At 46.9% G+C, this 25,967-nt stretch overlaps 1 protein-coding gene across 3 annotated transcripts in view; it reads right to left on the bottom strand.

The window, feature by feature from the left end:
* The window catches only part of TRAF3 (TNF receptor associated factor 3), a 554,449-nt gene that overhangs the window by 200,473 nt on the left and 328,009 nt on the right, over nt 1-25,967 (bottom strand). For all 3 annotated transcript variants that reach the window (XM_078660220.1, XM_078660221.1, XM_078660222.1), the window contains exon 2: nt 25,509-25,767. In XM_078660220.1, coding sequence (XP_078516346.1) covers nt 25,509-25,750 — 242 coding nt within the window. In that variant the 5' untranslated portion in view covers nt 25,751-25,767. The remainder of the gene's footprint in view (nt 1-25,508; nt 25,768-25,967) is intronic.

Raw genomic sequence — 25,967 nt, 5'->3', positions numbered from 1 at the left:
GCGCCTACAGCATGTTTCTGCACAGTGTGGCACACATGCCATTCCGTGCAGGATCGGGGGTGCAATTACAGAGGGGCACAACCTGTGCCCCCCGCATGCACCCTCAGGCCCAGATCCAGCAGGGGGCCTTGTTTGGGCCCAATTAGTTGCCTCTCCACCACCCTTTTCATGCCAGGTTCACTTCTATTAAATGGGCGGTGAAAAGGGAACTCGTAATATGCTCGGTGGTGCCATCAGCGGCACGGCCAGCCTATTGAGGCCGGTTTCAGATCGCCGGCCCAGCGGGATCCTTGATCCTTACAGAGCTGGCGGTCTTGTGGTGGTCCACCGTCACACTCAGAATATTACTGGAGAACCAGCAGTGTGGCGGTGGTCGGACCGTCACCATGAGTACGCCGATCCTGAGGACCTTTGTACTCATAATAAGGCTATTACTTATTTATTTAGTATTTTTATGAACATGCGTAAACTGAGGATTCCCTGCGACTGAGTCAGGACAGTGAATGACAGATAGGCAGTCAAACATTCAAGCTATTACTGTCTCTGCGAAATCTCGTGCTGAAAGCCTTGCAACAAGTGGTTGTTATAGCATTCCACAAAGAGTGCACTAGCAGTTCGCAACTTGACCTTACTGTAGACGTCTGTCAACAAGAGTGTGAAGGCGAGTGAGAGATTCCTAAAATTGTCTCCAGTCTTTCTCAATAACCCTTTGACTCCTTTCTTTCAATATCTATTTCCCCGCAGGTCTCAACTTTCTGTCTGCTTCCTCTCTCTGTTGGCTTATCTCTGTCTTCACTTCTGCTGCTTTGCCAAACAAAGATCTGTGCATGAGGAACTTACACTTACTGTGAGGATACAGAAAACCTGTACAGTGCTACTATATTTTTTGTCAATGTTATTTTCTTGGAGAAAATTTAAAAAATAGCCCTAACTAGGCAACTGAAGTCAAGTTGCCTAAACATATACAAGCTCTTTCTTGGCTCAAATAAGGCTAGCATCCACTGGCCAGCCGGCTTATCCTCTGCAACTAAAACACCTAAACACCAATGTACTGCAATACTAGTATAGTTTTGCAACGATCAAATCACAACAGATGGAGCAAACTGAGTGTTCTGATTGTGTAACCAAATAAATATATTCAAAGGTGAGTGACACACGTCATTAACATGTGTTTACCGGCAACCTTCGGGACTAATTTGCTCATTAGAGTCCTGAGCAGGACGGAAAACATTGGCATCGGAACTTTTGTGTTGGAAAGAATTGACTGATAAAAGCACTGGTTTCATAGAATTGATGTCCCTGAAACTATTTGGATCTTTCCAATGCATTCATAAAAATGACACTGCATAGAAGAAGGAAGATGAGTCATGTGAATTCTTTATGTCATGGGTTTTACTTTGTTCTTGTCTAGATCACTTCTGTATTTGGTAGTCCATGTATTGCCTGAGCGTTACATAGCACTGGGGAAAAACTCAAAGGGCAGAGTTTGGTTCCAGGTTTTGAAAACGCTTGTGGTGCAGGAAGGTGCTTGTGGTGGTTGAAAGTGATACTGAAATATGTGATGAGGTAAAGGAGGAGTTGTAAAAATAGCCTTAGCATTTGGAAATAAAATTAAATTCTGACAAATGCAAACAATTGCATTTGAGGTAGAGAACTGAGGGACAAGAGGGAAGGAGGTAAACACAGATTATTACAAGCCATTACCTAAAAATGGTAAACCATGTGATAAGGCATGGAGTTAGAAGAGGATTGTTCAGGTACATAGAGACGGAAACCGCCAGCAGCTAAATCACAATGTGCCTTTGTTACCACTTTACACATCACCAGTGAGATCAAATTTGGAATATTGTGTCCACTTTTGGAGATACTAGCCCGGAAGGCTAAAAGAAGACTAGAAGTAGTCTGGAGATGGGTTCTCAAAACAATGCACAGTTTAAAAACAAAGTCCAATGAGGACAGTGAGAATATTGTAAATAGATATATACAGAACGTACAGAGAGACAGGCATATAAATAGGAAATCAAATTCCAATGCATAACTAACATGACCGAAAAAGCAATACTTTTTCACTGGAGACAAACTCCCAGAACTAGAGGCTACATTACAACTGGATCACCCACACATTCACAACATTTCATTGGCTTTCTCTGTTCACCCACGTCTTCTCCAAAGTCTGCTGGGCAACCTTTACGGAGCAAAACCCAAACACTGCATTCTACAAGAGAAGCAAGATTAAGTTTGCTATACCACACTAAAAGCAGCAAAATGACAGATTTGAGACAAGAAAGAGCAAGAAAGAGAACAAAAGGTGATAGGCCTACTACCAGCAAAACTCAGGATCTGGAACTGTCTTCCAACCCATATCTGACATGATCCATCGCTTGTTCACTTGTGAAGGGAAACACATATCCAGCTATCAGAGAGCACTTGAAGAGATTTGCCTCACCTTGTAAGTGGCTGCCTTGCATGCTTTGCAGCATGGATTGTACTCAGTAATTTCGTTAGATATATAAGACATCAGGCAGCAGGGGCAGGAGTAACATTACAAATATTTTTTAACAGAAAGAGTGACAACACAGGGAGGCCTCCCAGTAAAACTTGTAGTGATAACAACAGTGACTTACAAGAGGCTTAATGTAGACACAGGATGGAAATAATTGAGCAAGTAAAGGCAAGGACACAGACCATGGAGGGTTGTCTCTGTGTTGAAATAAGGTAACAAAATAACCAGTTGTGAAGAATCTGGCTATCCCAACTGGCCTTCAAATTCTACAACTGTGTCTTGAGTTCTTTGGAATTTTGGGATAGGGGAACAAATACAATTCTGTCCCAAACTTTAAATGATAAAAGTTTTTATGAAGCACACAAACTATAACTTGGTTGAGGGACCAACGGCCTGGGCTTCATATGTGCATATGTCTTTCTTTCACTTAAGAACAAGTCAAGTGTTCAAATGAAAAGGTGAAGCTCTGGTGTGCATTCCAAAAGCTTTGTAGCTACAACCAAAGAAGACAATGCCTGTGTTCTCACCTTTTGAAAATGTGCAATTGAAGAGAACCTCTTTTCATTGACTCTTACAATGCAGGCACCTGTAGCACCATTTATTAGCAAGAAAACGTCTACTTGAAAAAGAATGGTTACTATTACAGGAAGCAGCGACTTGGATTTAATTCAGCTGTTTGGTTGGCAAAGAGGGCATGAGAGCCCTGCTGGAACCTGGTTCTAGGTTTCATTTTCTGGGGACCACATGAGCCACCAAGTTCTGAAGCCATTCCAGTCTCTGAGGCTGGTGTTGTTGCATATTCTTGTGCACGTTTTGTTTCTGAAGTCTGAACTATTTTCTTTTTGCTCAGTGATGCTACTTACAGCTTCTACAGCAAGGCCAAGTTGTTTCACTGAAATGAAATGAAATGAAATTGGGTTTTGTAAAGTGCGTTACTACCCGGAGGCCTCGTAGCGCTGTGGGACGATAGGGTTGGGGAGGCTGCTATCTGACTTTAATGGATTTTCCAAAACTTTTGTAGATCAGGGTCGCTGCACAGTGTGGGTGGCAGGGAATTCCAGACTGAGGCAGCGTTCCATGAGAAGGAGCGCCCACCCCACCTAGCCCGTTTGATTTTCACTTCAAGTTACTAATTTACAAAGCAGAGCCATGTTTGAAATGTTCTTCAAGAAAGACAAAAGAACTGAAAATGCTATTTTTTTAAAACGGGTTTATGTTCTCATATTGCTTTTAAATCTCTAAAGAACCAAACGAAAACAGACTACCCATCTGGTTTGGTCTACCTGCTCTCAACCAGGGATTAACATCTCGTTCAAACCTATTTATCAGATAGAAGGAATAATAATCGCACTTTCTCATTGCAAATTGCCCAACACTGCTCAAAGATTGAACAAAAATTATACTTTTTTCCATTTTCGGCAGTCTATGTCTAGCTCAAAGATTGTCCTGACGGATTTGAGCCAGTCTGTTGCCAATGGAGCTCGCTTAGATAAGCATTTGTGTGAAAAAGTCTTTCCTAGTCAACAGCATAAGAAAGAAAAGCAAACTCAGTTCATTTTGTAGGTTTAAGTCAATGTAGAGACTGAACCAAGCCCTAAACAGAGTCCTAGACATAGGAGGAAACGTTTAAAATATAAAAAGTGGGACACCGTGTATTATATAAGCAACAAGCAGTGATAGGACAGCAGGTGTAATAAAATGATTCAAGCAACCGTTGGTACATAGGATGAATGAGCCAGAGAGACAGTGCTTCTCACAATTAAAACTTGAGGCATAAGTACATGCAGATAAAAAATATCACTGTCTTCAGATGTCCGGTAACTGAAAAACAGCATGTTTTGATTGTAGACTCCACCAGTGATACAGGTAAGGAGGTGGCGGCATGAATGAATGGATTGATACACGCTGCAATGTTTGTTACACAGTGATTAGCAGGCTGGCCAGTAGCTAGGAGACCAAAGGGATAGCATGTTCGATTTAATTTTAGCATAACTTCTCTGAATCTGAAAAAACTAGCCTTCGCTGTTGAGAGCTGGATCAATAATGTATGCCTTGATTATGAGTTTGGTGGATTTTGGTGTGGGTGGCATCAAAGTGTCGGAATTCTTAACTCCAGCCAGTATTTCTACACCAAAATCTGAAGAATTTTTCTCACCCCATGGGAAATAAACATACGGAACAATGGATATGGTGATCTTTCCTGTGTGGTTTTCTGTGATTCCAAGGAGGAAACCGCAGACATTTTTCAACTGCTACGAGCAGATAGAAAGTGTAAGGAAAAGTATCAGTGAGGATCAAGGCGGTTCTGGGGGCCGGCGCAGACTTGAGCCTGTCCGAGGAGGGTACGCTTTGCTCTCCCCACACTGCTGAAGGGGTGAGGCAGAGGTTGGGCTATGCTGCTCCTTGCAGTCCTTCCATCTTGTAAAAGGGTCTGGTGTCTCCAGAACTGGAATTATCAGTCCAGTGTTTGCTGAGCTGATAACTCCAGACACTAGAAATTGCAGGTAGCAGAATTTAACCCAACGTTATTGTTGGAGGTAAACTTCCATCACTCTTAAAGAGAGACTTAGAGTTTGTTAATTATGCGAAGAGGACACCAAGTGCCAATTATATAGCGCTGCAGTAAGTGCTTCACAAACACTTTTGAAGTTATGTTAATCCCGGGGGATGCCAGAGAGCCAGGCCCCAAGATGGTCGTCACCCTGTGAGGCTCTGCGGGCAGGAATGCTAATCCAGTATTTATTTGCGCGTACCAGTGCGTCAGTGGCCACTGGATATTGGAAGAGTCTCCTATTGGGCTGAGAAATGTGGGTGGCCACTTGAGGAGCAGCTGTGTCACTAGAGCAGTCAAGGACGTATTGCCGATCCTGGTGAGGAGGGAGGCCTGGTGCATCGCAGCGTATGCCTCATGAGGAGTGCGGGAGAAAGCGGCAGAGGGTAGGCGAGCTGGTGCGGTGCAGACTTGAGGTTCCCGTGTGCTGCGGAAACTGGTGAGCGGTGGTGCCATCCCCGTTCTGGTCGGTAGGAAACTTCCCGCTGCCCTGCTGGAGGAGGCTGGCAGCCGCAACGGTTCAGAAGCTACCGCCGAGAGCTGTGAATGTGCAGAAACCCTACCAGGGGACCAGACCTGAGGAGACAGTGCTGCTCCGCCGTTGGCATTGGTGCAGACAGCTGACTGTGTACACTGCCCTGCTGGCGCTCCCAAGCGGAGCTAAGGGCCTTGGGCGACTGCAGGGTGCGGGCAGCCCCATCTTGCATTGGGAACAAGGTGTAATGGACTGGGATCCACGGACATAATTGTGGACGCCTGGGATCTCGAAGACGGCGGAGGGCATAGGTTGCAATATTGTCGGTTTGGAGCGTGCTTTGGGATAGTGAGCACGCGGCCCTGGGGTGAGCCCTACACAGACTGAAAGGAGTGATGCCGCATAGATGGAGAGCTCCATGGTAATGCAGTGAGAGGAGTGGTTATGCTGAAAACCGTGCTTGGTAAACCAAACTGAAGAGCTGAAGTACCTGATGTATCTTGGCTGGTTCTCGGGTCTGCGTACAGTTACCCACAACTGTTTGCAGCCATAAGGGGAATTTCACTGCCCATTTGAAGCATACTGATACTCAGTTGTGTCTGCTGTAGGTGCACCGCATTGCGGCCTGGGTACGCACGTGTCCCAGAGGAGTCGCCAACTTGTATCTCCTGGCCTTGCTTCGGTCAGGGGTTGGTGGCACTGGCGCCAGAGGTACTATTTTAAATGGGTACCGATAGGACTGCTGCCACACACCGTCCAAGATGGGGAAAAGGGACACTAGATAGTCCAAGCTGCCCTTCGAGCAACAAAGGTTGCTGTGTGGCACGGAGAGCCCCCAGTAGTAATCCTCCCAGGATCAGGTTACAGGCAACGGCACATCCCCGGAGCCTGACATACGAGCAATGTACCTGGACCTCAAGCAATCTCTTATGACTATAGATAGTAAAATAGACCTCATGGCAGATTGATTTGATCGCCCCAAAAAAGGTCGTCAGCCACAATGAACAACTTGGACAACCAGAACAAAGGATGTCGACGATGGAAGATGACCAAAATGCGGCCCAGGAGAAATTACTCCAAATAGAAAAGGTGCTGAAACCAATCCGTAAAAAGAATGAGTATATGGAGGCCAGATCCCGGCAAAATAACATTAGAATTTTGGGAGTGCCGTAGTCCACTGCAATGAAGTACACGGAAGACTATGTGGAGGATTTGCTGAGGGCTTTGTTTGGAGATGCATTATTAGCAGTCTGCACTGCAGAGCGGACACAAATATTATTGGGCCTGAGACCGCTGCTTGGTGCCCCTGCTCGCCCTCTCATCTCTTGACTCCTGAATTACAGGGACAGGGATGCAGTGCTTAAACTGACCCGGGACCGCCAAACCATCTCTTATCAAGCTAATAATATGTCCTTTTATCCAGACTTTACAGTGGCTGTCCAGGCTGCATGACGCGCCTTTCTTCCAGTAAAGCGGTCTCTTCAAAAAACGGATGCTAAGTACTCGCTGTTATACCCAGCAAAGTTATGCATTTTCCGTGCTGGCAAGACTACTTATGGTACTGACCCTAAAGCGGCTACCAAATGTGTCAGGGGGTTCCTGTGAGCTAGCCCCCACCAAAGACCAGACCAAGAGACTGATGAATTTGGCTGCATAAGTGATAACGATTGAACTCTTTGCCATTAATCAGAACGTACAGTTACATGTTGTATGTTGTTGTTTGGTCGGGTGGGGCGGGCTGATGTCCCTAATGGAGGCCCCCATCCATTGATTCTTGTATACTATGGAATGGAAGCCTCCCTTGTTTGGCGGGCGCTAGTGGCCGCCCACTATTCTGTTCCAGCCACGCAGCTGTCGAAGCTGGGTATTGCCGGGTGACTGATGGTTCCCTCCTAGGATGATTCCATTTTGGCTCTGTTCAGCTAGCCCTTTGTGGCTGCGCTTGGGGCAGGATTGCGGTACCTGACCTGTTTGGGGGGCTGGAGTGTGTGTGGGGTGGGAGTGGTTGGTTAAGTTTGAATGGAGACGCCGGCTATCTTTTTTTACTTTTTTCTCAATTTTCACACTCTTTCCTTTCTGCTGACTTTCACCAGACTGCTATACCAGGTTTGCGATATGCGCTGTCCACTAGAACTTTACCGCTGGCTTTTGTGGTTCCGCTATGGGACAACTGAAGTTTATTACCTAGAATATAAGCGGCTTAAATGACAGGCGCAAGGCGAGTCTGATAATGGCATGTTTGCAGAGGCATATCGCAGATACTTGCTTCCTCCAGGAGCTCAATCTGACTGAACACTCTGCTGCACGCTTGCGGGCAGGATGGATTATACGGCCTGCTACTCTAACTATGCTCGTGGAGTGGCTATCCTACTCAGAAAGGGCCTGCCTTGGCACACACGTGTGGGCCTGTGCGACCATCAGGTTGGTATGTGATGGTCGCTAGTACCCTGGGGGGACACCCACTGAGACTATCCATTATGGCCCAAATGTGGATGACCCTGATTTCCTTGCCGAGGTCTGGCGGCTTGTGGACACTTTGAGCCCTTGTGCTGTGATATGGGGAGGGGTCTACAATGTGACACTAGACCCTAAATATGATGGGTCCGGTGTGTCTCGCTGTCCCCATACCCATCAATCAATCAATCAATGCATTTATATAGCGCACTACTCACCCGGAGGGTCTCAAGGCGCTTGGGGAGGGGGGTCCGCTACTGCTCGAACAGCCAGGTCTTGAGCTGCTTCCTGAAGGCGAGGTGGTCTTGGGTCAGGCGTAGGTGGGTCGGGAGGGAGTTCCAAGTCTTGGCGGCCAGGTAGGAGAAGGACCTTCCTCCTGTGGTGGCTCTTCGGATGCGGGGGACGACGGCGAGGGCGTGGCTGGTTGATCGAAGCTGGCGTGTGGGAGTGTAGAAGTTGAGGCGGCTGTTGAGGTATCTTGGGCCTTGGTTGTGTAGGGCTTTGTGTGCGTGGGTGAGGAGACGGAAGGTGATTCTCTTGTTGACCGGGAGCCAGTGCAGGTCTCTCAGGTGTCCGGTGATGTGGCTGTGTCGGGGGATGTCGAGGATGAGTCTTGCTGAGGCGTTCTGGACCTGCTGGAGTCTCTTTTGGAGCTTGGCAGTGGTTCCGGCGTAGAGGGAGTTGCCGTAGTCCAGTCGGCTGGTGATGAGGGCCTGGGTGACCGTCTTCCTGGTCTCGGTGGGGATCCACCGGGAGGTCTTACGTAGCATGCGCAGGATGTTGAAGCACGATGAGGAGACGGCGTTGACTTGTCTGGTCATGGAGAGGGAGGAGTCCAGGATGAAGCCCAGGTTGCGTGCGTGGTCTGTTGGTTTGGGTGCGCTGCCCAGGGCGGGGGGCCACCAGGAGTCGTCCCAGGCGGAGGGTGAAGAGCCCAGGATGAGGACTTCCATCTTGTCTGAGTTCAGTTTCAGGCGGCTGTTCATCATCCACTCGGCTACGTCTGTCATCCCCTCGTGTAGGTTGGCTCTGGCGGTGGCGGGGTCGTTGGTGAGGGAGAGGATCAGCTGGGTGTCGTCGGCGTAAGAGATGATGTTAAGGTTGTGTTGGCGTGCGATGGCCGCAAGGGGGCTCAAGTAGACATTGAAGAGGGTGGGGCTGAGCGAGGAGCCTTGAGGAACGCCGCAGATGACTTCGGTGGCTTCTGATCTGAACGGGGGGAGGCGGACTCTCTGTGTCCTTCCGGCGAGGTCATGTGTCTGCACTTCTCCAGTCCATCATGCTGGATAAAAGCTTGGTAGAAATATGGAGGGATAGACATAAAGACAGCGAGCAGGGCACTTGTGTGTCGTCTGCGGGCTCTTCCTGGTCGCGGAGGCAACCCACCTACCCAGAACTTTATCGGATCACTCTCCCGTACTTCTTGGGCTTCTTTTACCGGAATGCCCTGCTCAATCGTTTTCATGGTGGCTACCGCTGGGGGCCTTGAAGGACCAAATATTTGGTGAAGCTATCTGGGTCACAATAGAAGAGTATTTTGAGCGCAACGTGAGCACAGTGGACACCGTCTCGACATTGGGGAAGCCTTTAAATCAGTAATATGGGGGAGTGCATCGCCAAGCAAGCAGGAATCCTTCGGTCCAGTAGCTAAAACACTTTGAAATGGAGATACTTCACAACTTGCAGTGTGGACCCGTTGGGTCGCATTCGGGGCAAGATAGTTGACTTTGAGGAGGCCGCACCCCGGGAGAGACTTATTATCTCGGAAAAGAAACACGAGCTTGACGATACGGAGAAGTAGACCGGGCGGGCAAAACCTTGGCAGGTCTCCTCTGCAAACCATGGACCAGCGATTATGTCGCTGAACTCTGTACTGCAGGAAAGGAACTGGTTGTGGGTCAAGAGGCAGTGCAGGAGGACATGATTTCATTCTATTCTTCCCTTTACAATTAAAAGCAGTCAAAGGATCCCCTGATCTTAATGCCTTCTTTGAATCGATCCAATTATTATGGCTCAAAGTTGTGCACCATCATTTTTTTTAAACGAGCCTTGCACGGAGGAGGAGGCATCAGGGCACTTCCGGACGATAAGGTCCCCGGCCTCAAGGCCTTACAGATGTTTGATAAGGAATTTGCTGCACTTCTGACCGCACACCTGATTAATTTGTTCAGTGAAGCTTTGGAGAACGGTGAATTGACACTCTCGCTCAGGGAGGCACTCAGTCCTGATCCTAAAACCCGATAAGGACACGCAGTGCTGTGAGTCATACAGGCCATTATCCATTATTAATGTGGATAATAAAATCCTTGCTATAATATATAGCTGCCCAGCTCCTGCGTCTGCTTCCCCTTATAGCTCACCCAGATAAATCGGGGTTTGTGCCAGGGAGAGCCACTACACACAACTTGTACACCTTTTTTGCAATCTTTCAGGTGATCGGGCCTTCGCTGAGTGCTGCTGCAATCTTCCTCAATGCCACAAAGGCACTTGATTCCCTAGAATGCCGTACCTATTTCCATTGCTTGCACAGCTGGGGATTAGCCCTAAATTCCTTAAGTTGATTGGCCTCCTTTACTCCAATCCAACAGCACGGCTCAAGATGAACAAGGAGGTCTCCAGTTCTTTCCCGTTCTTTTCCGGTGTCGCAGAGAATGTGGCAAGGATATCCGCTCTCACCTATCCTTTTTGCCATTGCTATTGAGCCTTTGGCTGCGCGCCTTAGACAGCATCATGCGCACCGAAGCTTGGTTTTTATCCTTCGGGTGGTGCTGGTCTCCATGTACTTGGATGACGTATCATTGTATGTTAAACACCTGAATGAGAATTTAGATCTATTGATCAGGGAATTCACCAGACCGGAGATGTGGAGTTACTGAAGCGCCCAAGCGAAAGCGCTGTCACTCAATTACAGGCTGCGTCTAGTGCACTTTAAATTCCTTCATGGACTGCAGTGGATCCGGGAGTGGCTGCTCAGACTAGGACTAATAGATAAGGCGCGTTGTGTGCGGTGTTCATGCCCCAGTGCGGATTTGATTCATATGGCCTGGGCATGCCCTGGAGTGGAACGATACAGCGCTTGGTCTCTGATGCTGTTGATGAAATTACAGGGTTGCGGATGGAACGTACCTCCCTTGTTGCATTATTGGGATTTGTCCGGAATGTTCCCCCAGAGACAAGGAGGTTAACCTCTATTCTATTTTTAGTGGGCAAACTGTGAGTGGCAATGTGCTGGGGCTGTCGCCCCCTTTTGTGAATTGAGGAATTTCTTTAAGACACTGCATATTGCCAGAATCAACTGTCTGCCTACTGGAAGTTAATGCCAATTAGTTCACAGCCCAATGATATTTGGGTAGCCCTTTCAGACATATCTTCGACTGCAGGAATCGGCTCGGACGTTTCCCCTGTAGATTTAGTGTGGTTGCATTGGGTCTCCCCTTCACATGAGTGAGTAATGGCTTTCAAAGGGCGGATTTGGAGTGACCGATTCTAGATTATAGGTAGCTCATTGCTATTAGGCTTCCAAAAGCTCCCTTGATAAATTCTAGATGTCATTTCTCAAACATGCGGAAGCTCCCCCCTCTTTCCTCTTTCTTCTAACCTTTCTGTTCCCTCTTTTGTGGTCTCCCCTCTTTTTTTTCTCTGGACGTGTTATTGTATAGAATAGTTTATTACACATACATTACCTAGTGTGAAAGCGTAATTGCTATATGTTGTACGGTCCTATTCTAGGATAACTCCCGATAGTGTCTGATTGCCCAAAGGATGGTTATTTTAAACTTTCAATAAAACATTTCTTTTTCAAGAAGTTATGTTAATGCATTAAAAAAAAGGTTAATCTTCAATCAATGAGCAAGTCTTCAATGGATAGCACTCAAAAGGAGCTCCAAGAATGGCCAAAATAAAGGCTGGTGCAGCAGTGAGACTTTCGGACCAAGAAACTGGCACAAAATGTGCGAGAAACAACAGCTTTGTGCAAGAAATGCATTTTGAGAAACAGCAGTTCCGGCTGCATGAATCCAAGAGCTAAACAGATAATTCTTTTAACCTACAGAGAGCTATTTTAAAACTCAAGCGGTAGGAGGTTTCTTTATTAGCTGGGACCAGAACAAATGCCTCATCAACACAACATCTGTCACCTATGAGCTGCATACCCCCTCTATCATTCAGAAAAAGGGCACATGCATCATTTCCACTTAGTCGGTGGCCAGCGTGGGAACATCGCGCTTCCTTTTTTGCAGCTGTCAAATAATTGAATATATTTTCTAGCTAGTTTTCCTGCTCACTTTGCATAAACAGAAGCATCTCTTCCAGCAACAGTGGAGGGATTCTTCCGAGCACCTGATCCTGTGAAAAAACGTGGTCAATGTATGTCTCAAAGTACACATCTGACTTGGACTAAGGTCCCAGTGCTTTGTGTCACTTCAGTGGAAAGTAAAGGATGAAGCCCATGGTTAGTTGTGCAAAAAGACATAGAACTGTCAAGATTTGCAGGAAAGGCTATTAAGAAAATGAGACATCTAGCATCTGCTGGAAACCTTTTATTTATTTATTTTTGGAGTTTTATATAGCACTCACTATGAAGTTTTTTTATGGTTTAAATCTTTTATTAGCATTTTCAAAGGTATCAAACTGGCACAGCTGCACGTTTGAACCTTCAAGGGTAAACAACCCCTGAAGAGGCGATACAGAATATTATATCGTGCTGGAGATGAAATTAATACAAAAAGAATAAAGAAAAACCCTTTCAAAACTCTACCCACCTCCTGCCCTCCCACTCCCAATCACACCCACGTGCGATACAAAAAACATTCTGGGGCAGATTTACAATTACTGGCGCATCCCTGCAAAGTAGCAGGGATGCGCCAGTAATTGTGCGCCGCAGCTCCGCCACCCATGATGCGCCGCATTTACAATGCGGCGCACCATGGGGCCAAAACTGCACAGATGCGTCACGCATCTGTGCCTTAAAAGCAGCGCATTGGGGGGGGGGCTATTCTTTCAATGCTGCCTCAAGCCTTACGCCTGCTTCAAGCAGGTACAGGGTTTTGACGCAGCATTGGCCTAAAGGTGACTGAGTGAAATCTTGTAGATTTCACTCAGCCACTTTTAGGAGGCGTTCCTGCGCAGGAACGCCCCCCGCGCAGGAACGCCTCCTTAAGGCGCAGGGCTTTACAACGTGACGCATCCCCCAGATGCGTCTCGTTGTTAATACCCCGCACCATGGCGCATCTTTTGCGCCACCGCTGCGTCACAATAGTGACGCAACGGCGGCGCAAAATAGGTGCAAGGGGCTTGTAAATCTGCCCCTCTGTATTTGCGGAATTGTTCATGGCTCCGTAGGCTTCTCGGACTGGGGGGCCTCCAGAAGACGCAATAGTCTGAGATATCTAGGACATGTCAATTTGTAGAATTCGTGCGATAGAAGTGACACAAACGGGCCCCATAATTCCACAAATCTAGACCCCTTCCCTGCCAATGACATTGAAATCTTCTCCAGTCCCAGTATGTGCCACATCCTGTGTAACCAATTTGTATGTGTGGGGGTGAGCGCAGTGCCCCAATGAGCTAGAATGGCTTGGGCAGCAGCCCCTTGTGCCATCCCTATTTGCCGGCCTCGGGTGGATCTTAAGGGGTAGTTAGGGAGACCTAATAACACATAGGCTGGGAATCGCGGGAACTGTGTATCTAGATAGTATTGCTAGATCTGAGGACAGTCCCACAGTATATGTGTCAATGACCCTCTGCCTACGCATCCCCACCAGGAGCTGTTGCTTTGTGTGGATTTGATTTTGTGTAACCTGACCGGAGTGTAGTACCAATGTGTCGTGATTTTGGTCAACATCTCTCTAAGTGGCGTGCTATGTGCAGTGTGGCGGGCCCTATAAGCTATGCCTTCCCAGTCTTTAGTGGTCGGGATCCCCTCTAGCTCCTCCTCCCATCTTGCCCATCCTGCATGAAATTTTTGAACATGTGTTAGGAGTAAGATAGTATATAGCTCAGAGATCAAGACCTTGTCCGTCGACTTGGCCAAGAGCCATTTCTCTTAAGTGTTGTTGCGCATTGGCTCAGTTTGAAGGGCGCGTGATCCAATGTTTAAGTTGTAAATAATGGAATCTTTCAGATTCCGGGAGCCCAAAGTCATCTCACATTTGGGGGAAGGAGAGTAAGTCCTACGGTTCGAAGAAATGGCACATGGAGCGGCAGGCCAATAGTTTCCAGGTTGCGAAACCTGTCGCCGTGGTACCTAGAGTGAAGTCTGGGTCCTCGTAAAGGGGTCTCAATGGGGATGGAAAAGTGGTCAGACCCATTTTGGTGCACGAGAGGTCCCAGGCAATCATGGTTATCCGAGTTATCTGGGACAGATATAGATTCCAGGGTCTGTGTGCTTTAGGAAGAAACAGAATCTTACAGAGGGCCGTGCCAGTGATAGCTTTATCCTGGAAAAGCCAATGCTTCTCGGACTCTGGATGGCTCCATTCCACTAAATTTCGTAGTTGCACCGCTTTGAAATAGAGATGTAGGTCTGGGATGCTCAGGCCTCCGGCTTCAGGGGGGAGGTAACTCAGGGATCTTTTCATGCGTGGCTTCCGTCCCTGCCAGATAAAATGCGCTAATTCTGACTGGAGATTAGCGATCATGCCCTGTGGTGGGGAGAGGGGCAGGGTCTGAAAGAGGTACAGTATCTTAGGAAGAACCGTCATCTTGCAAGCCGCTATCCGACCCAGCCAGGAAATTTAGAGACGTTTCACCTCCCTAGATCCTGCTGAATGCAGTGAAAAAGCGCCTTATAGTTACTATCTACTGTTGCTTGGACTGTAGGGGCTAGATTGATTCCCAAATATGGAATTGTCTCGGAGGTCCACTGGATAGGTTATTGGGTCACCAGCTGATCTTCTGTACATTGGGGCACAGAAAGGTTAAGGGCTTGAGACTTATCTATGTTTATTTGGAACCCTGATGCCGCCCCAAAAGACCCCAGTTCCCCCATAAAGGCCGGTAGGGAAGTGGCAGGGTTCACCAGGGATGCAAGGATATCATCCGCGTAAAGGCTGATGGTGTGACAGTCACCTCCGAATGGTACTCCAGTAATTTCTTGATGGTCTCATATCCACTGGGCCATAGTCTCCATGTAGAGAGCGAATAGCAGCGGGGAGAGAGGACAGCCCTGACGGGTGCCCCTATGTATTGGGAAGGTAGTCGAAGTGTATCCATTGAGCCGAACTGTCTCTGTCGGGGCTTGATAGCAATTTATAATGTTCCTCCTGCATCTGTCCCTGGACCTGAAGTATTTTAGAACCTGCTCTGTGAATGGCCAGTGAACCCTGTCAAAGGCTTTCTCTGCATCAACGGCTAAGAACATATACCCCTTGGACCCTACCAGACTTTTCTATGATATGTAGGGCTCGTTTAGTATTGTCGCTGGTCTGTCTGCAGGGGATGAAGTCTGCTTGATCCGGGTCCACTAGGAAGGGAAGATATGTATTAATTCTGTGGGATGTTATGCTACTGTATAATTTTAAGTCTATATTCAAAAGGGAGATGGGCCTGTAAGAGCTGCAGCGAAGTTTATCTTTACCCGGTTTGGGCAGGACAATTATGGAGGCTGTGAGCATCTGGGCAGGGATCGTTCCCGGTTTGGAGAATGAGCTGGCCTCTGCATCTAGAGATTGATAGTTGTATAAGTGGGCATAGAAATCCTTAAAAGCCTTTGTTATGTCTGGACCGTCTGAAACTAGGTCCCCCTGAATAGATCGCTAAAATGCCCTGTTCTTGTCTTTTGGCCCGTAGTGTGTTAGCCAAGCGGCGGCCGCATTTGTCTCCCCCCACGTAGTAAGAGTGGTGCAGGCGAAGGGCTGTGTATTCTGCCCTGTCTGCAACTAGCACTGCCATTTGAACGCGAGTGTTAGTTAGTTGGCGCCAGACCCTAGGGGCCCCCGTACGTTGGTGTATGCGTTCGAGCTCGATCGTCTGTTTGATAAGGTCATCGCTTTTTTCCCTGCAGATCTTATCGTCCGCTGAAGCTATTGCAAGGAGTTCTCCTCGGATAATGGCTTTAAGCGTCTCCCACAAAACCGCGGGTGATGTCTCAGGGGTATCATTGTGTGTGAGACAGTCCTTAAGTGAGCGTGGGATTTGCTTTTTATCCTCTTTGTGGTGTAACATGGAGTCCCGAAAGCGCCAGGACCTAGAGGGAGGACTAGCCGGGGAGACAGACAGCGAAATCTCGACCGCCCCATGGTCTGACAGTGCAGCTGTATGTATATCTACATCTTTCGTGAGTAAAAGGATTTCACAAGTTCTTAAGAAATAATCTAGCCTGACGTATCTTTTGTGTGCATTAGAATAGTATGAGAGTTCCTTGGACTGTGGATGTTTGGCCCTCCATAGATCCACCACTCCTAGCTATTGCAGTCGTGCTTGCCCCTCAGTTGACAGAGCCCCTGACTTGCAATGTCAAATACTAAACTGAGGTCTCTCCCTAAAAGCACTAGGTGGTCCCCAATCCCAGCGCCCTCCCCAAAGCATCATGTATAAACCCCTCTTGTTTCTCATTAGGAGCGTAGATTGAGCTGACCACTAATGACCACCCCGCTAGAGAGAACCGGTGTATGAGAAGTCTGCCCTTGATCTCTTCAACCTTCTGCTCTAACACTCCCCGAAAGGATTTGGCCACCAATATTGCCACTCCTGCTGATATAGAAGGGGCTGAAGAGAAGAACTGCTGTGGAAAGGCCCTTGTTTTCAATCTGTGGCAGTCCCCGACTAAGAATTGAGTTGCTTGTAACAGGCAGATATCTGCCCAAGAAGACTCGAGGTATATGAGTAATGTCCTTCGCTTAATCGGATTGTTAAGACCTCGTACGTTGAGTGTGAGTATTTTAAGTGGACTACCTGTCATACGGGCAGAAAATGAACCCCGGCTTTGATAATCCCAGTCCCGTTCCTCCCCCCTGCTGTGTTGAACTGTGTCACACATTGAACTGGTCTTATGTAACAAAAATAGAGCATCCCCTCTGAGAGTGAGTATGGGCCCAAACAGTACCCTCCCAAAACAATGAAACAACAATAATAAAAATTGAAAGTTTTGTCTTACTGATAGTCCTGTGGCCAGATGTAGCCACATAGTGAATCCAATGGGGGTATAGAAAGGGCCAGTGGTTTGATTCCCCCCGCCCGCCATCCGCCCCCTCCCCTGTCTATAGGTTATAAAAAAATTGGGCCCAGTGGTCAGGATTCTTCATTTTTTGTCAAAGTTGATAGAACTGCTTCCAGGGCGGCCTGTTGGCCCTTAGCGCTCTCCTCCGGGTCAGGTTTAGTGGGGGTTCAAAGTCGACCTACTCTCTGCCAGCCACTTCTTCTCTCTCTTTGAGAGGGAGGGTGGAGGTCTCCCCACCTGCTGCTCCTCCAGGGGCTCCATTTCCAGAACACGGCATATCTCTGTAAGTGAGCGTAGTTGACAGAGTTTTCCTTATCAGCGGAAAATCAGGCGAAAGGGGTGGCCCCTGGAGTAGGAAATTCCATGACTGAAAAGGTGTGTTGTCACTGGGCGGAATTACCAGTGTTTTTGCAAGGTAAGAGCTGCAAGTACTTGAAAAAGGGTTGGGGAGTGGCGCTGAAAAGCAATTGGGTGCATGCTGCGTGCTTTACTCCGATCTCTTCCTTGACTTGGAAGTCATGCACGTAGACAAGGATATCCAGTGGGGTAGAAGTATTCTGCCTGGGAGGACCCACCCGATGGGGTCTGTCCACTTGAATTTGGGACTCTGGTGGACCTCCCAGGATGTGATGAAAAAGGTCACAAACAAAACCAAAGATGTCCTCTCCCTCCGCCTTGGACACCACCCCCCTAATACGCACATTGTTCCTCCAGGAACGGTTCTCTTAGTCTTCGAGATGTCATTGCAAGTCAATGTGCTGTTCCCGGAGACGGAGGACTTCCTGTTGGAGCATCTCGGTCTCCTCTTCATGCCCCCCTTCTCAGTCCTCCAGTTCCGCTACACGCTCCCCCAGAGCCTCCACGTCTCTCCGGGTCTCCTTAATTTCTTGGGAAAATTCGCGTTTTAGCAAGTGAAACTCTTCACGTAGGGACATGAACAGTGCCTCCATAAATGAGCGTGTTACTGGCTCTTCTGAGGATTGTTCAGCTTGGAATCTCAGCGTACCCGACTGCAGATTTGTGTCCTAGGGCATGGTCATCATGGGGCGTGAGAGTAGCTCTTTGATTGAGCGGTCTCTTTTAGGGAGCCTGGACGCCATGCTGTAGGAACTAGCTCCAGCTGCTGCCAATGTTCACCTGGTTCTTAGTGCCCCCTCTCTTCCCAGCGACCGGCGGGGTCCGTGACTGCAATAATGGAGGGGGAGCACCCCCTTTTGGTGAGCTGTGGCTAATTGGTGTGCTGTCGGATGTGGGTCTTAGAGCTCTGTGGGCTGCTAGACCTGTAGACTTCGCGGGGATACTCCCCTGCTTCGGGAGGGCAGGGTCTCCCCTCGTAGTCTCTTGAGGCTGAGGCCCTGGGATCGGGCGTTGTATGCGAACGGGTTTAAGTCTATGTAGGGGACACCGTGCACCCCAGTCCCTCTGTCACCCTATCTAGCTTTCATCACCCAAGTGTGTGATGTTGAAGAGTTACGCTTGTGGGTGAAATTCGGGCCGCACACCTGCGCTAGCTCTCAGCTGCCATTTCCCCTCTTCAGTTGCTGCTAGGCAGTGGGTACTCAGTCGGGCCGATCCGCCCGATGAAGAGGGAGAAACGGGGAACAAGTCCCGGGGGAGGGGGGCCTCCCTGCAGCTCCACTCCATCTCCGCAGGCCACCCTCCTTCACTCACTCGAAAGGCGTACTGGCTGTTCAGAGCCCCGCGCTTATCTTGACTTTCAGGGCCTCGCGCCTTGTCGATCGCTTCAGCTCACCTCTAAGGTTGCTTGGCGGAGGGGGAGCATCTGACTATGAAGTTTTGTGGCAACTCAGCAGTGGATAAATCACAAACTCTCATTGTATCAAGAGCTGAGGAAATGTAGATCATTACGAAAGGTTCCCCTAGTATATTCTGCATGGGTTCCAGATAGAACGAAGACTGCAAACAAGGTTAATTCAGACAACAGATCCTGAAAGGAGAAACGACTTCAGATTAATTAGAAGTAATTATCTTTGACTGAGGAACAGGCCCTGCTAATGCTAGCAATAAAGCAGTGGACAAAGCAAGGTAAGGGATGGCAATCCATTATAGCAGCAAACAGAGGTATAAATACAGCACAAAATCGGTACAAATAACAATGAACTGCGGTAATAGAAGAAACCAATAAGGCATGTTCACATACAAATGACAGCTGGCTCTTCTCTATTTGTGAAGAACAGCACAAGCTGAAACCAACTGATCAACTAATGTATTTTGCATTAACACAACGATACAACAGTAATCTACTGATAATGGCTTCAGAGAGACCCAACTGGTCTTGTGCATCCAATGAATGAGCTATGAATGCATTTATAGTCAACAAGGCAAAATGTAAGAGGAGCCCTGTCTGCAGTGAAAACTATGGGCCAATTATAAACCAGTGGAGTGGTATCTGATTCAGAGCTGACAGTGGCTGGACTCGTACCAGATAACTCCACTTCTCTTTCCGCACAAAAATTATTCTACCTAACTGAAAGCAAGAACAATTTCTGTGCAGAATAGGACCTGGAATCACGACCAAACATGCAAGAAAACATCCAGCAGTTCCGGGACAATGTTAATCCAGTCCAAAACACTTGTAATTGCAGGGGTAGGAATTGAGGCTTCAAAAGACAGATGCTCAAGCCCATAAGTTCTAGGTAGCACACTCCCCCTAGATCAATCCTGTCAGGAGGTTTGCCGTCATCTGGAGGAGGTCTACAACTGACTGTGACGAGCCTGCCTTCAACAGTTGTCCAGGTAGGGAAAAACTGGTATGCTCCACCTCCAAAGAGAGGGGGCAACCACAGCCATCACTTTCATAAACAGATGCGGGGTGTTGGAAAGGCCAAAAGGGAGGACGACAAAAGAATAATGTTCCTGACCGATCCTGAACCACAGGTACGATCTGGGAGACTGTAGAACTGGCACATGAAAGTAGGCATCCTGCAGGTCCAAGATAACCATCTAGTTGCCTTGATCCAGAGCAAACAGAACTAGGTTCAGTGAAAGCAATTTAAATGTATCCTTCCTCAGATCTAAAATAGGTCAAAGGATTCCATCCTTCTTCGGGATGAGGAAATAGTGGGAATAACAACCTGTCCTTGAGGCCAGCATTCTCTCAACTGCACCTTTGGACAGTGTAAGTCACAGCTCTTGAGGTAAGATGATGGCAGATGTCCCTCAGAGAGGCGCTGTAATGTGGGTGGAAGCTGTGGTGGTTGGAAAGAAACAGGAGGGCATAGCCTGGCTGGACAATCTGGAGGACACATCTGTTGGATGTGATGGACTGCCATCAAGGGAGAAAATACAGAATACTGCCTCCTGCCACACGATGGCTGTGTGCCACCAAGTGCATACTAAAGTATCTTGGAGGTGGATACCGCATGGGAGAGGGACTGGGGAGATCGGTGCCTCTGGCGACCTGCACATTGTCCACCAAATCCCCACTTCTGGCCATGAAAGGGCTGAGATGAGGTGCAGTGGGGACATGGGGGTCTGGCATTGTTTATAACCCAAATCCTTGGAATAGCCCCAGAACAACTGATATTTTTGAGGGAATTGTCAAGCAGGGGACACCAGACCCAAAGTGCATACTGTATCCTGGCCAAAAGGGTGGAATCTATCCATAAGCATATGCATGAGGAATGCTTGAACACCTCCAAAAAAGCCTGTGGTTCTGAAGCATCACACTAATGGCAACTGCTCGCCCCAAACAATTGGTAGTGTAAAGGTCAGCCCAAATCAAATATTACACAGCATACTGACCCAAGGAGGCTCTAAAATCTTCTGGACCACAGCAAGATGCCTAATAGGATGCAAAATGCATATTAGGCATTTTGGCATTGACCAATCTCAAGGCCAGGGTGGCAGGAGAGAACATTAGTTTCTCGAATGCTTCAATCCTTTTTGTCTCCCTATCTGGGATGGTCGTGGGAAACTCATTAGGGTTCCCTTTGCTTTGGATCAGCAAACTGTAAAGTGTAGGATGCTGCATAAGAAAATTAGGGTTGGCAGGCGCCTCTCTGTTAAAAATGGGCAAGAGCAAGGCTGAGAGCAAGTGTCTTAAATGGTTTCCGTTAGGGCTTCATTGATCATCCGTAAGGACTGAGAAAAAGATGGCCAAGGCTGAAGAATTTCAGTAGGCGCATTTGTTTCAAAGTCAGCTGAAGGAAGCTGTAAATCCAGGACCTCAGCAGCACGTCTGATAACTACTGCAAAGGAAGCACATCTGTTTGTGGCTCAAGGGGGAATTCAGTCCTGTATAAGGGAAAATATCCAGCCACAGGACTCCTGTAAATCCATATATAAACTTTCATCATCATAATGTTGTGGTAAATCATCCCCATCATCAGTTCCATGTGACGGCAATCTCTTGCAGGATTAGGAACCGAAAAGCTGGTGGAGTAACCGAGAACGGCTCTGTGTTAGGGAGATTGTTTTGTCTGAATCAGGTTGCAAGGGGACAGAGTGTGCTGGAGCGTAGTCAGCACATTACTTCGGCTGGGGCTGAGGCAGATTTGGCCGAGGATCAGACAGCGAAATTGGCAGGGGATCCACCTCCCACTCCACCTCCAAACATCTCCTTTACTCGCCGATTTCAGGAAGGAACTCAAGACCTGGTTTTCAACAAAGGCTAACCGCACCCTAGTGCCTGGATACCTCCTGGGGTGATAAACTGCGCTTAACAAATACTGATTGATTGATTGATTGACCTCTGCCATCTGTACCAGCATTCAATGATAAAGGGACTTGTGCAGATATTTGAGCCACAATGTACAATTACACCAGAGTTGGTGCGGAACCAGAGTCAGGTTCAAGGGGCTTAGATGACAGAGCCACTGTCGATAACCCGACTGGAAGCTCCAGTGGATCCTTGGAGAATGAGGGAGCCGGAAGAGTTCCAAAAAGAAACAGCATGACCTCAATAATGGCCTCTGCCTGCTGCAACGACACCAAAGGCCCTGGCAACTCAGGCGCATCAGGATCATCTGGAGAATCAGCACCTCAATTGGGAGTCAAGTCGAGTGGCACCCTGGCACCCTCTCAACTTCTTTTAGGATAGAGAATGGTGGAATTGTGTAGAGTTCTGCCTTGTCTTTTTTTGTTTTCACTTTGACTTAGTCTTTAGCTTACTGGACTTCCTAGACTGCGAAGAAGATAGGTCTCTAGATAGGGTTTGAGAGTGAGAATGGATCCTCAACATAGAGCAGGAGCAGGACTTGGGTGGCTTTTTTGATGGTTGGCGATGTAGACCTTTGCTTAATGGTCTTAAATTGCTTTCGGGTGCATGAGGGCACATTCCCCACACAACATGGAGTTGCGACCTGAGCCGAAACACCAGAGGCACACCTGGTGCTGGTCCATCATCGACATTTGTTTATGAAAGTCATGGCATGGTTTGAGCCTGTAGTTTTAGGTGACAAAATCGTTCCATTGCTCACTGAAATTCAGTTTGAAAAAAACGTATCAACCAACAAAATAGGTAGCTGAACTTAGGATTCACTTTCAAAGGAGAGGAAAGAAAGGAACTACTTTTTTGGCACAGATGGTGCTTATACATGACTCCACTCCATCATTTCCAGGGTGAAAACTAATCAATGCCGAGCCGCATGTCACCACCTGAAGGCGTATAGGAGCAACATATGTGTGCTTGTGAGTGGGCTCCTAAACGTCTAAATGCTTACATCACTGAGTCTGAAGCTACAGTGGTGCCAAAAAATCTGATTTTACTAAAGGTGGATACTTTCATTGACTTTCAAGTGTGATACCTTTGTATTTGCTACAGAGAACCTTTCACTTAATAAGCAAAAAAAGTAATGGTGAGGACACAAATGAACACTACTGCAAGTTTCATTAACAGGGAGAAGGTGTAAAGGGGTTGTGATCATAAATATTTCTTTGGGAAAAGAGGAGCCTTCTATACTTTCCAGAAGGCTTGAGAGAAATGAATGTGTTCAGGGAAGTCTTTGGTGCTTGTCATGAATTAGATAAGCAAACAGAGCACAGTTTGACAATGCTAATTACATATTATGAAACTGTTTGGATAAAGAGGGTTCTAAATAATGAACCACTAGAATTTTAGAGTGATAGTGGTACATAGGGAATGATCCCTAGGAAAGCAAACCTACGGAATGGAGGGGACCTAGATATCATGAGCACAGTTCACCACCTTGCCATAAGACTATGAGTCAAGTGAAGTAAGTTGTGGTAAAACTTCTCCAAATGTATTATTTTTTTTTTTTTTTTTTTTTTTTTTTTTTTTTTTTTTTTTTGGTCCTCATCTCACCTGACAAGCCTCTGCGGGTCTTATGAAGCCGCCTTCGTTACTGGTCGCCCCTACGGCTTACCGCACTCGCTTGGGTCATCCGACCAGTCCCATTGTTTTGTATGGGACCCTGGTGTAATCATAAGACCAATGATGTTACAATAATCTTAAGTCCTTGCCCCAGCTCACCAAGGGGTGCCAGATATTCAAGATTTTATCTTCCGCTCCATCGTACTCTAGTCGCGCCATAGCAAATGCAGCTTTGAGCCATTCCTCCCTTTGCGGGGGTAGGGCATCCTTCCACCTCTTACACACTTCCCTTCTTGCCAGCAGTATCAAATTCAGTAATAGGCCCCTATCTTTCTGCGAAAGGTTCTGGCTGAGTTGACCATCGTCTCCAAAAAATACCAGTTGTATATTGATCTCAATGTTGGTATTAAATATGCCCAGTAAGTTGTCCCCTACCTCAGCCCAGTATCTTGTGAGTGCTGAGCACTCATAGAAAATATGTAAGTCATTTGCTAAGGGTTCTGCGCATCTAGGGCATTTAGGAACGGGAAAAGGAGCAAACTTTGCAATTTTTGCCGGGGTGTAGTAGAGTCTATTAATAACAAAAAAGTGATGTATTATGGGTAACAGTATGGGCTTCTCAGGAAGCCTGAAGAGTAGTGTATCCCAGAAGGATTTATGATTATAAGCGTGTTTATGTCCAATCTAACCCAGTGTAAATAGTGAATAGGAATGAACCCAACATACAACAAGAGCCATTGGGTCAGCGTACTGAAGCCACTAGCTGATTAGAGGTGCAGATCTGCCTAAAATGAAAATCAGTGTTAATGCTGGAGGGTCAATACTTCACTTTGCCATTGGTTTTTTTCTTTATTCTTTTGTAGTTTTTGTAGTCATCCTTGTATGTGTTTAAACTATGTCTTCAGGTTGCATTAGTTCAAATCCTTTAGTACCTTTTTTGCACCAATAAGAATCGTGTTTTCCTTTGATATGCATTATAACGAAAAAGGGTTTGTAAACCTGCCCCATGCACACCTTCTGCTAGGAAGCAGTTATACTTTTCGGTTAAAATTATATCTGATCATTTATTTTTATTTAAAATTGGCATTGCCAGCACATAAGCTGTCATATTTAGGGGGCGGATGTTTTCTTTTTTTTCTTATATTTTATGGCTTATGCTTGCAATAAAAAAAAATTGCCATGCACTAGCTTTTCAGGGCTAGAACTATTGGCTGTGCCAACTCAGCCATACTAAAACAAAAACATGCTTAACAAACGTCTCTGAAGTGCACTACTCTAAGGAGTGGTTTGATGTAATACCTTGAAATACAGTGAGATATCAAAATTATGATTTTCAAATCTAGTCCATTGCAGGCCTCTGAGCAAAGTAGCTGACAAACTTTGCATAACTTTCGACTTATTTTTAGGCTACAAAATATGTGAGGTTCACAGGAAACAGATACTTCACAGGAATAGAACCTTTTTCACTTCCATCACTAAAGAGCTCTTAAATGTTTTACATTCTACAATGTTTTGCAGTATTAATAATTATTTTGATGGGCACAAACAGTTGTCTAAGTAAAATTTGCACAATGTTGGCCTGACAACAAACAATATAAATAATGGAAACAAACCTCGTACGTCTCTAACAGCAACTGAAAATGAAACCTAGCTGGTCCCATGAGGCAGGGAGGAGCGTAAAGGCCTGGCCACAGGATTTGGGGATTTCCAAGAAACGAAACCAAACATTTCGGAGTTCCACTGGAAAATCTACAATCATAATGTGATCAACTAGTAGCGCCGTGCGATATATGTCCTTCATACAACCTCAGAAATTGTGATATAAAAGCGCAATAATGCACACATTTATTTTATATCATAGGACACGGGTCACTATCGATTATATTAGTCACGAAAAGGTGAACATGTTTCTGGACAACTAGAATATTTTTTCACATTAATTATTAAATCTACATCGACGACTGCCTTACGAGTTTTATTACATACGATTGGCTGCTGTAGAGTTTGACAATCAAAGCACGTCTTTGTAGGAAAAGAATAAGCCTCAGAAGCAAGCAAAGCAACATATAATACCTTAATACTTCAATCATGCAGGTTTCACAGAACCGGTGGCCGCATTCTGTCTGGCGGGGATTGCACAGCACCAGTTGGCACTTCTCACATTTGTACTTGTCCTCCACCGGCTTCAGGAACTTCTCCTTGTATCCACCCTGTTCGGGGACGAATGTGGTGGCTCCAGGGGTGCGTACTGGGTTGGCTTTCTGTTGCAGTGCTTGTGCTGACACAGGGAGTTCTGTCTTTTTCCCAGCATCCATGGTACACGGCTTAGGTTCTGCAGAGGACATAAAAAACACAAAACCAACGTCAGGTGAATGGAAAACCTGGGCTTTAAGTGGGATGCAACAAGTGGGGGGGGGTCTCTAATAGGGCCACGGCCTATATAATTTAGGATGTGGCTTAGACATGTAAACTACATTTCTGCAAATTCCAATAACGTGCCAGCCAACTGGTATTTTGGCTCCTCACTCAGCT

This window comes from Lissotriton helveticus, chromosome 9, assembly GCF_964261635.1.
Source record: "Lissotriton helveticus chromosome 9, aLisHel1.1, whole genome shotgun sequence".
Classification (NCBI taxonomy): Eukaryota; Metazoa; Chordata; class Amphibia; order Caudata; family Salamandridae; genus Lissotriton; species Lissotriton helveticus.
Note: the sequence above shows the minus strand (reverse complement) of the source record. Positions and strands in the feature narration are given on the sequence as shown.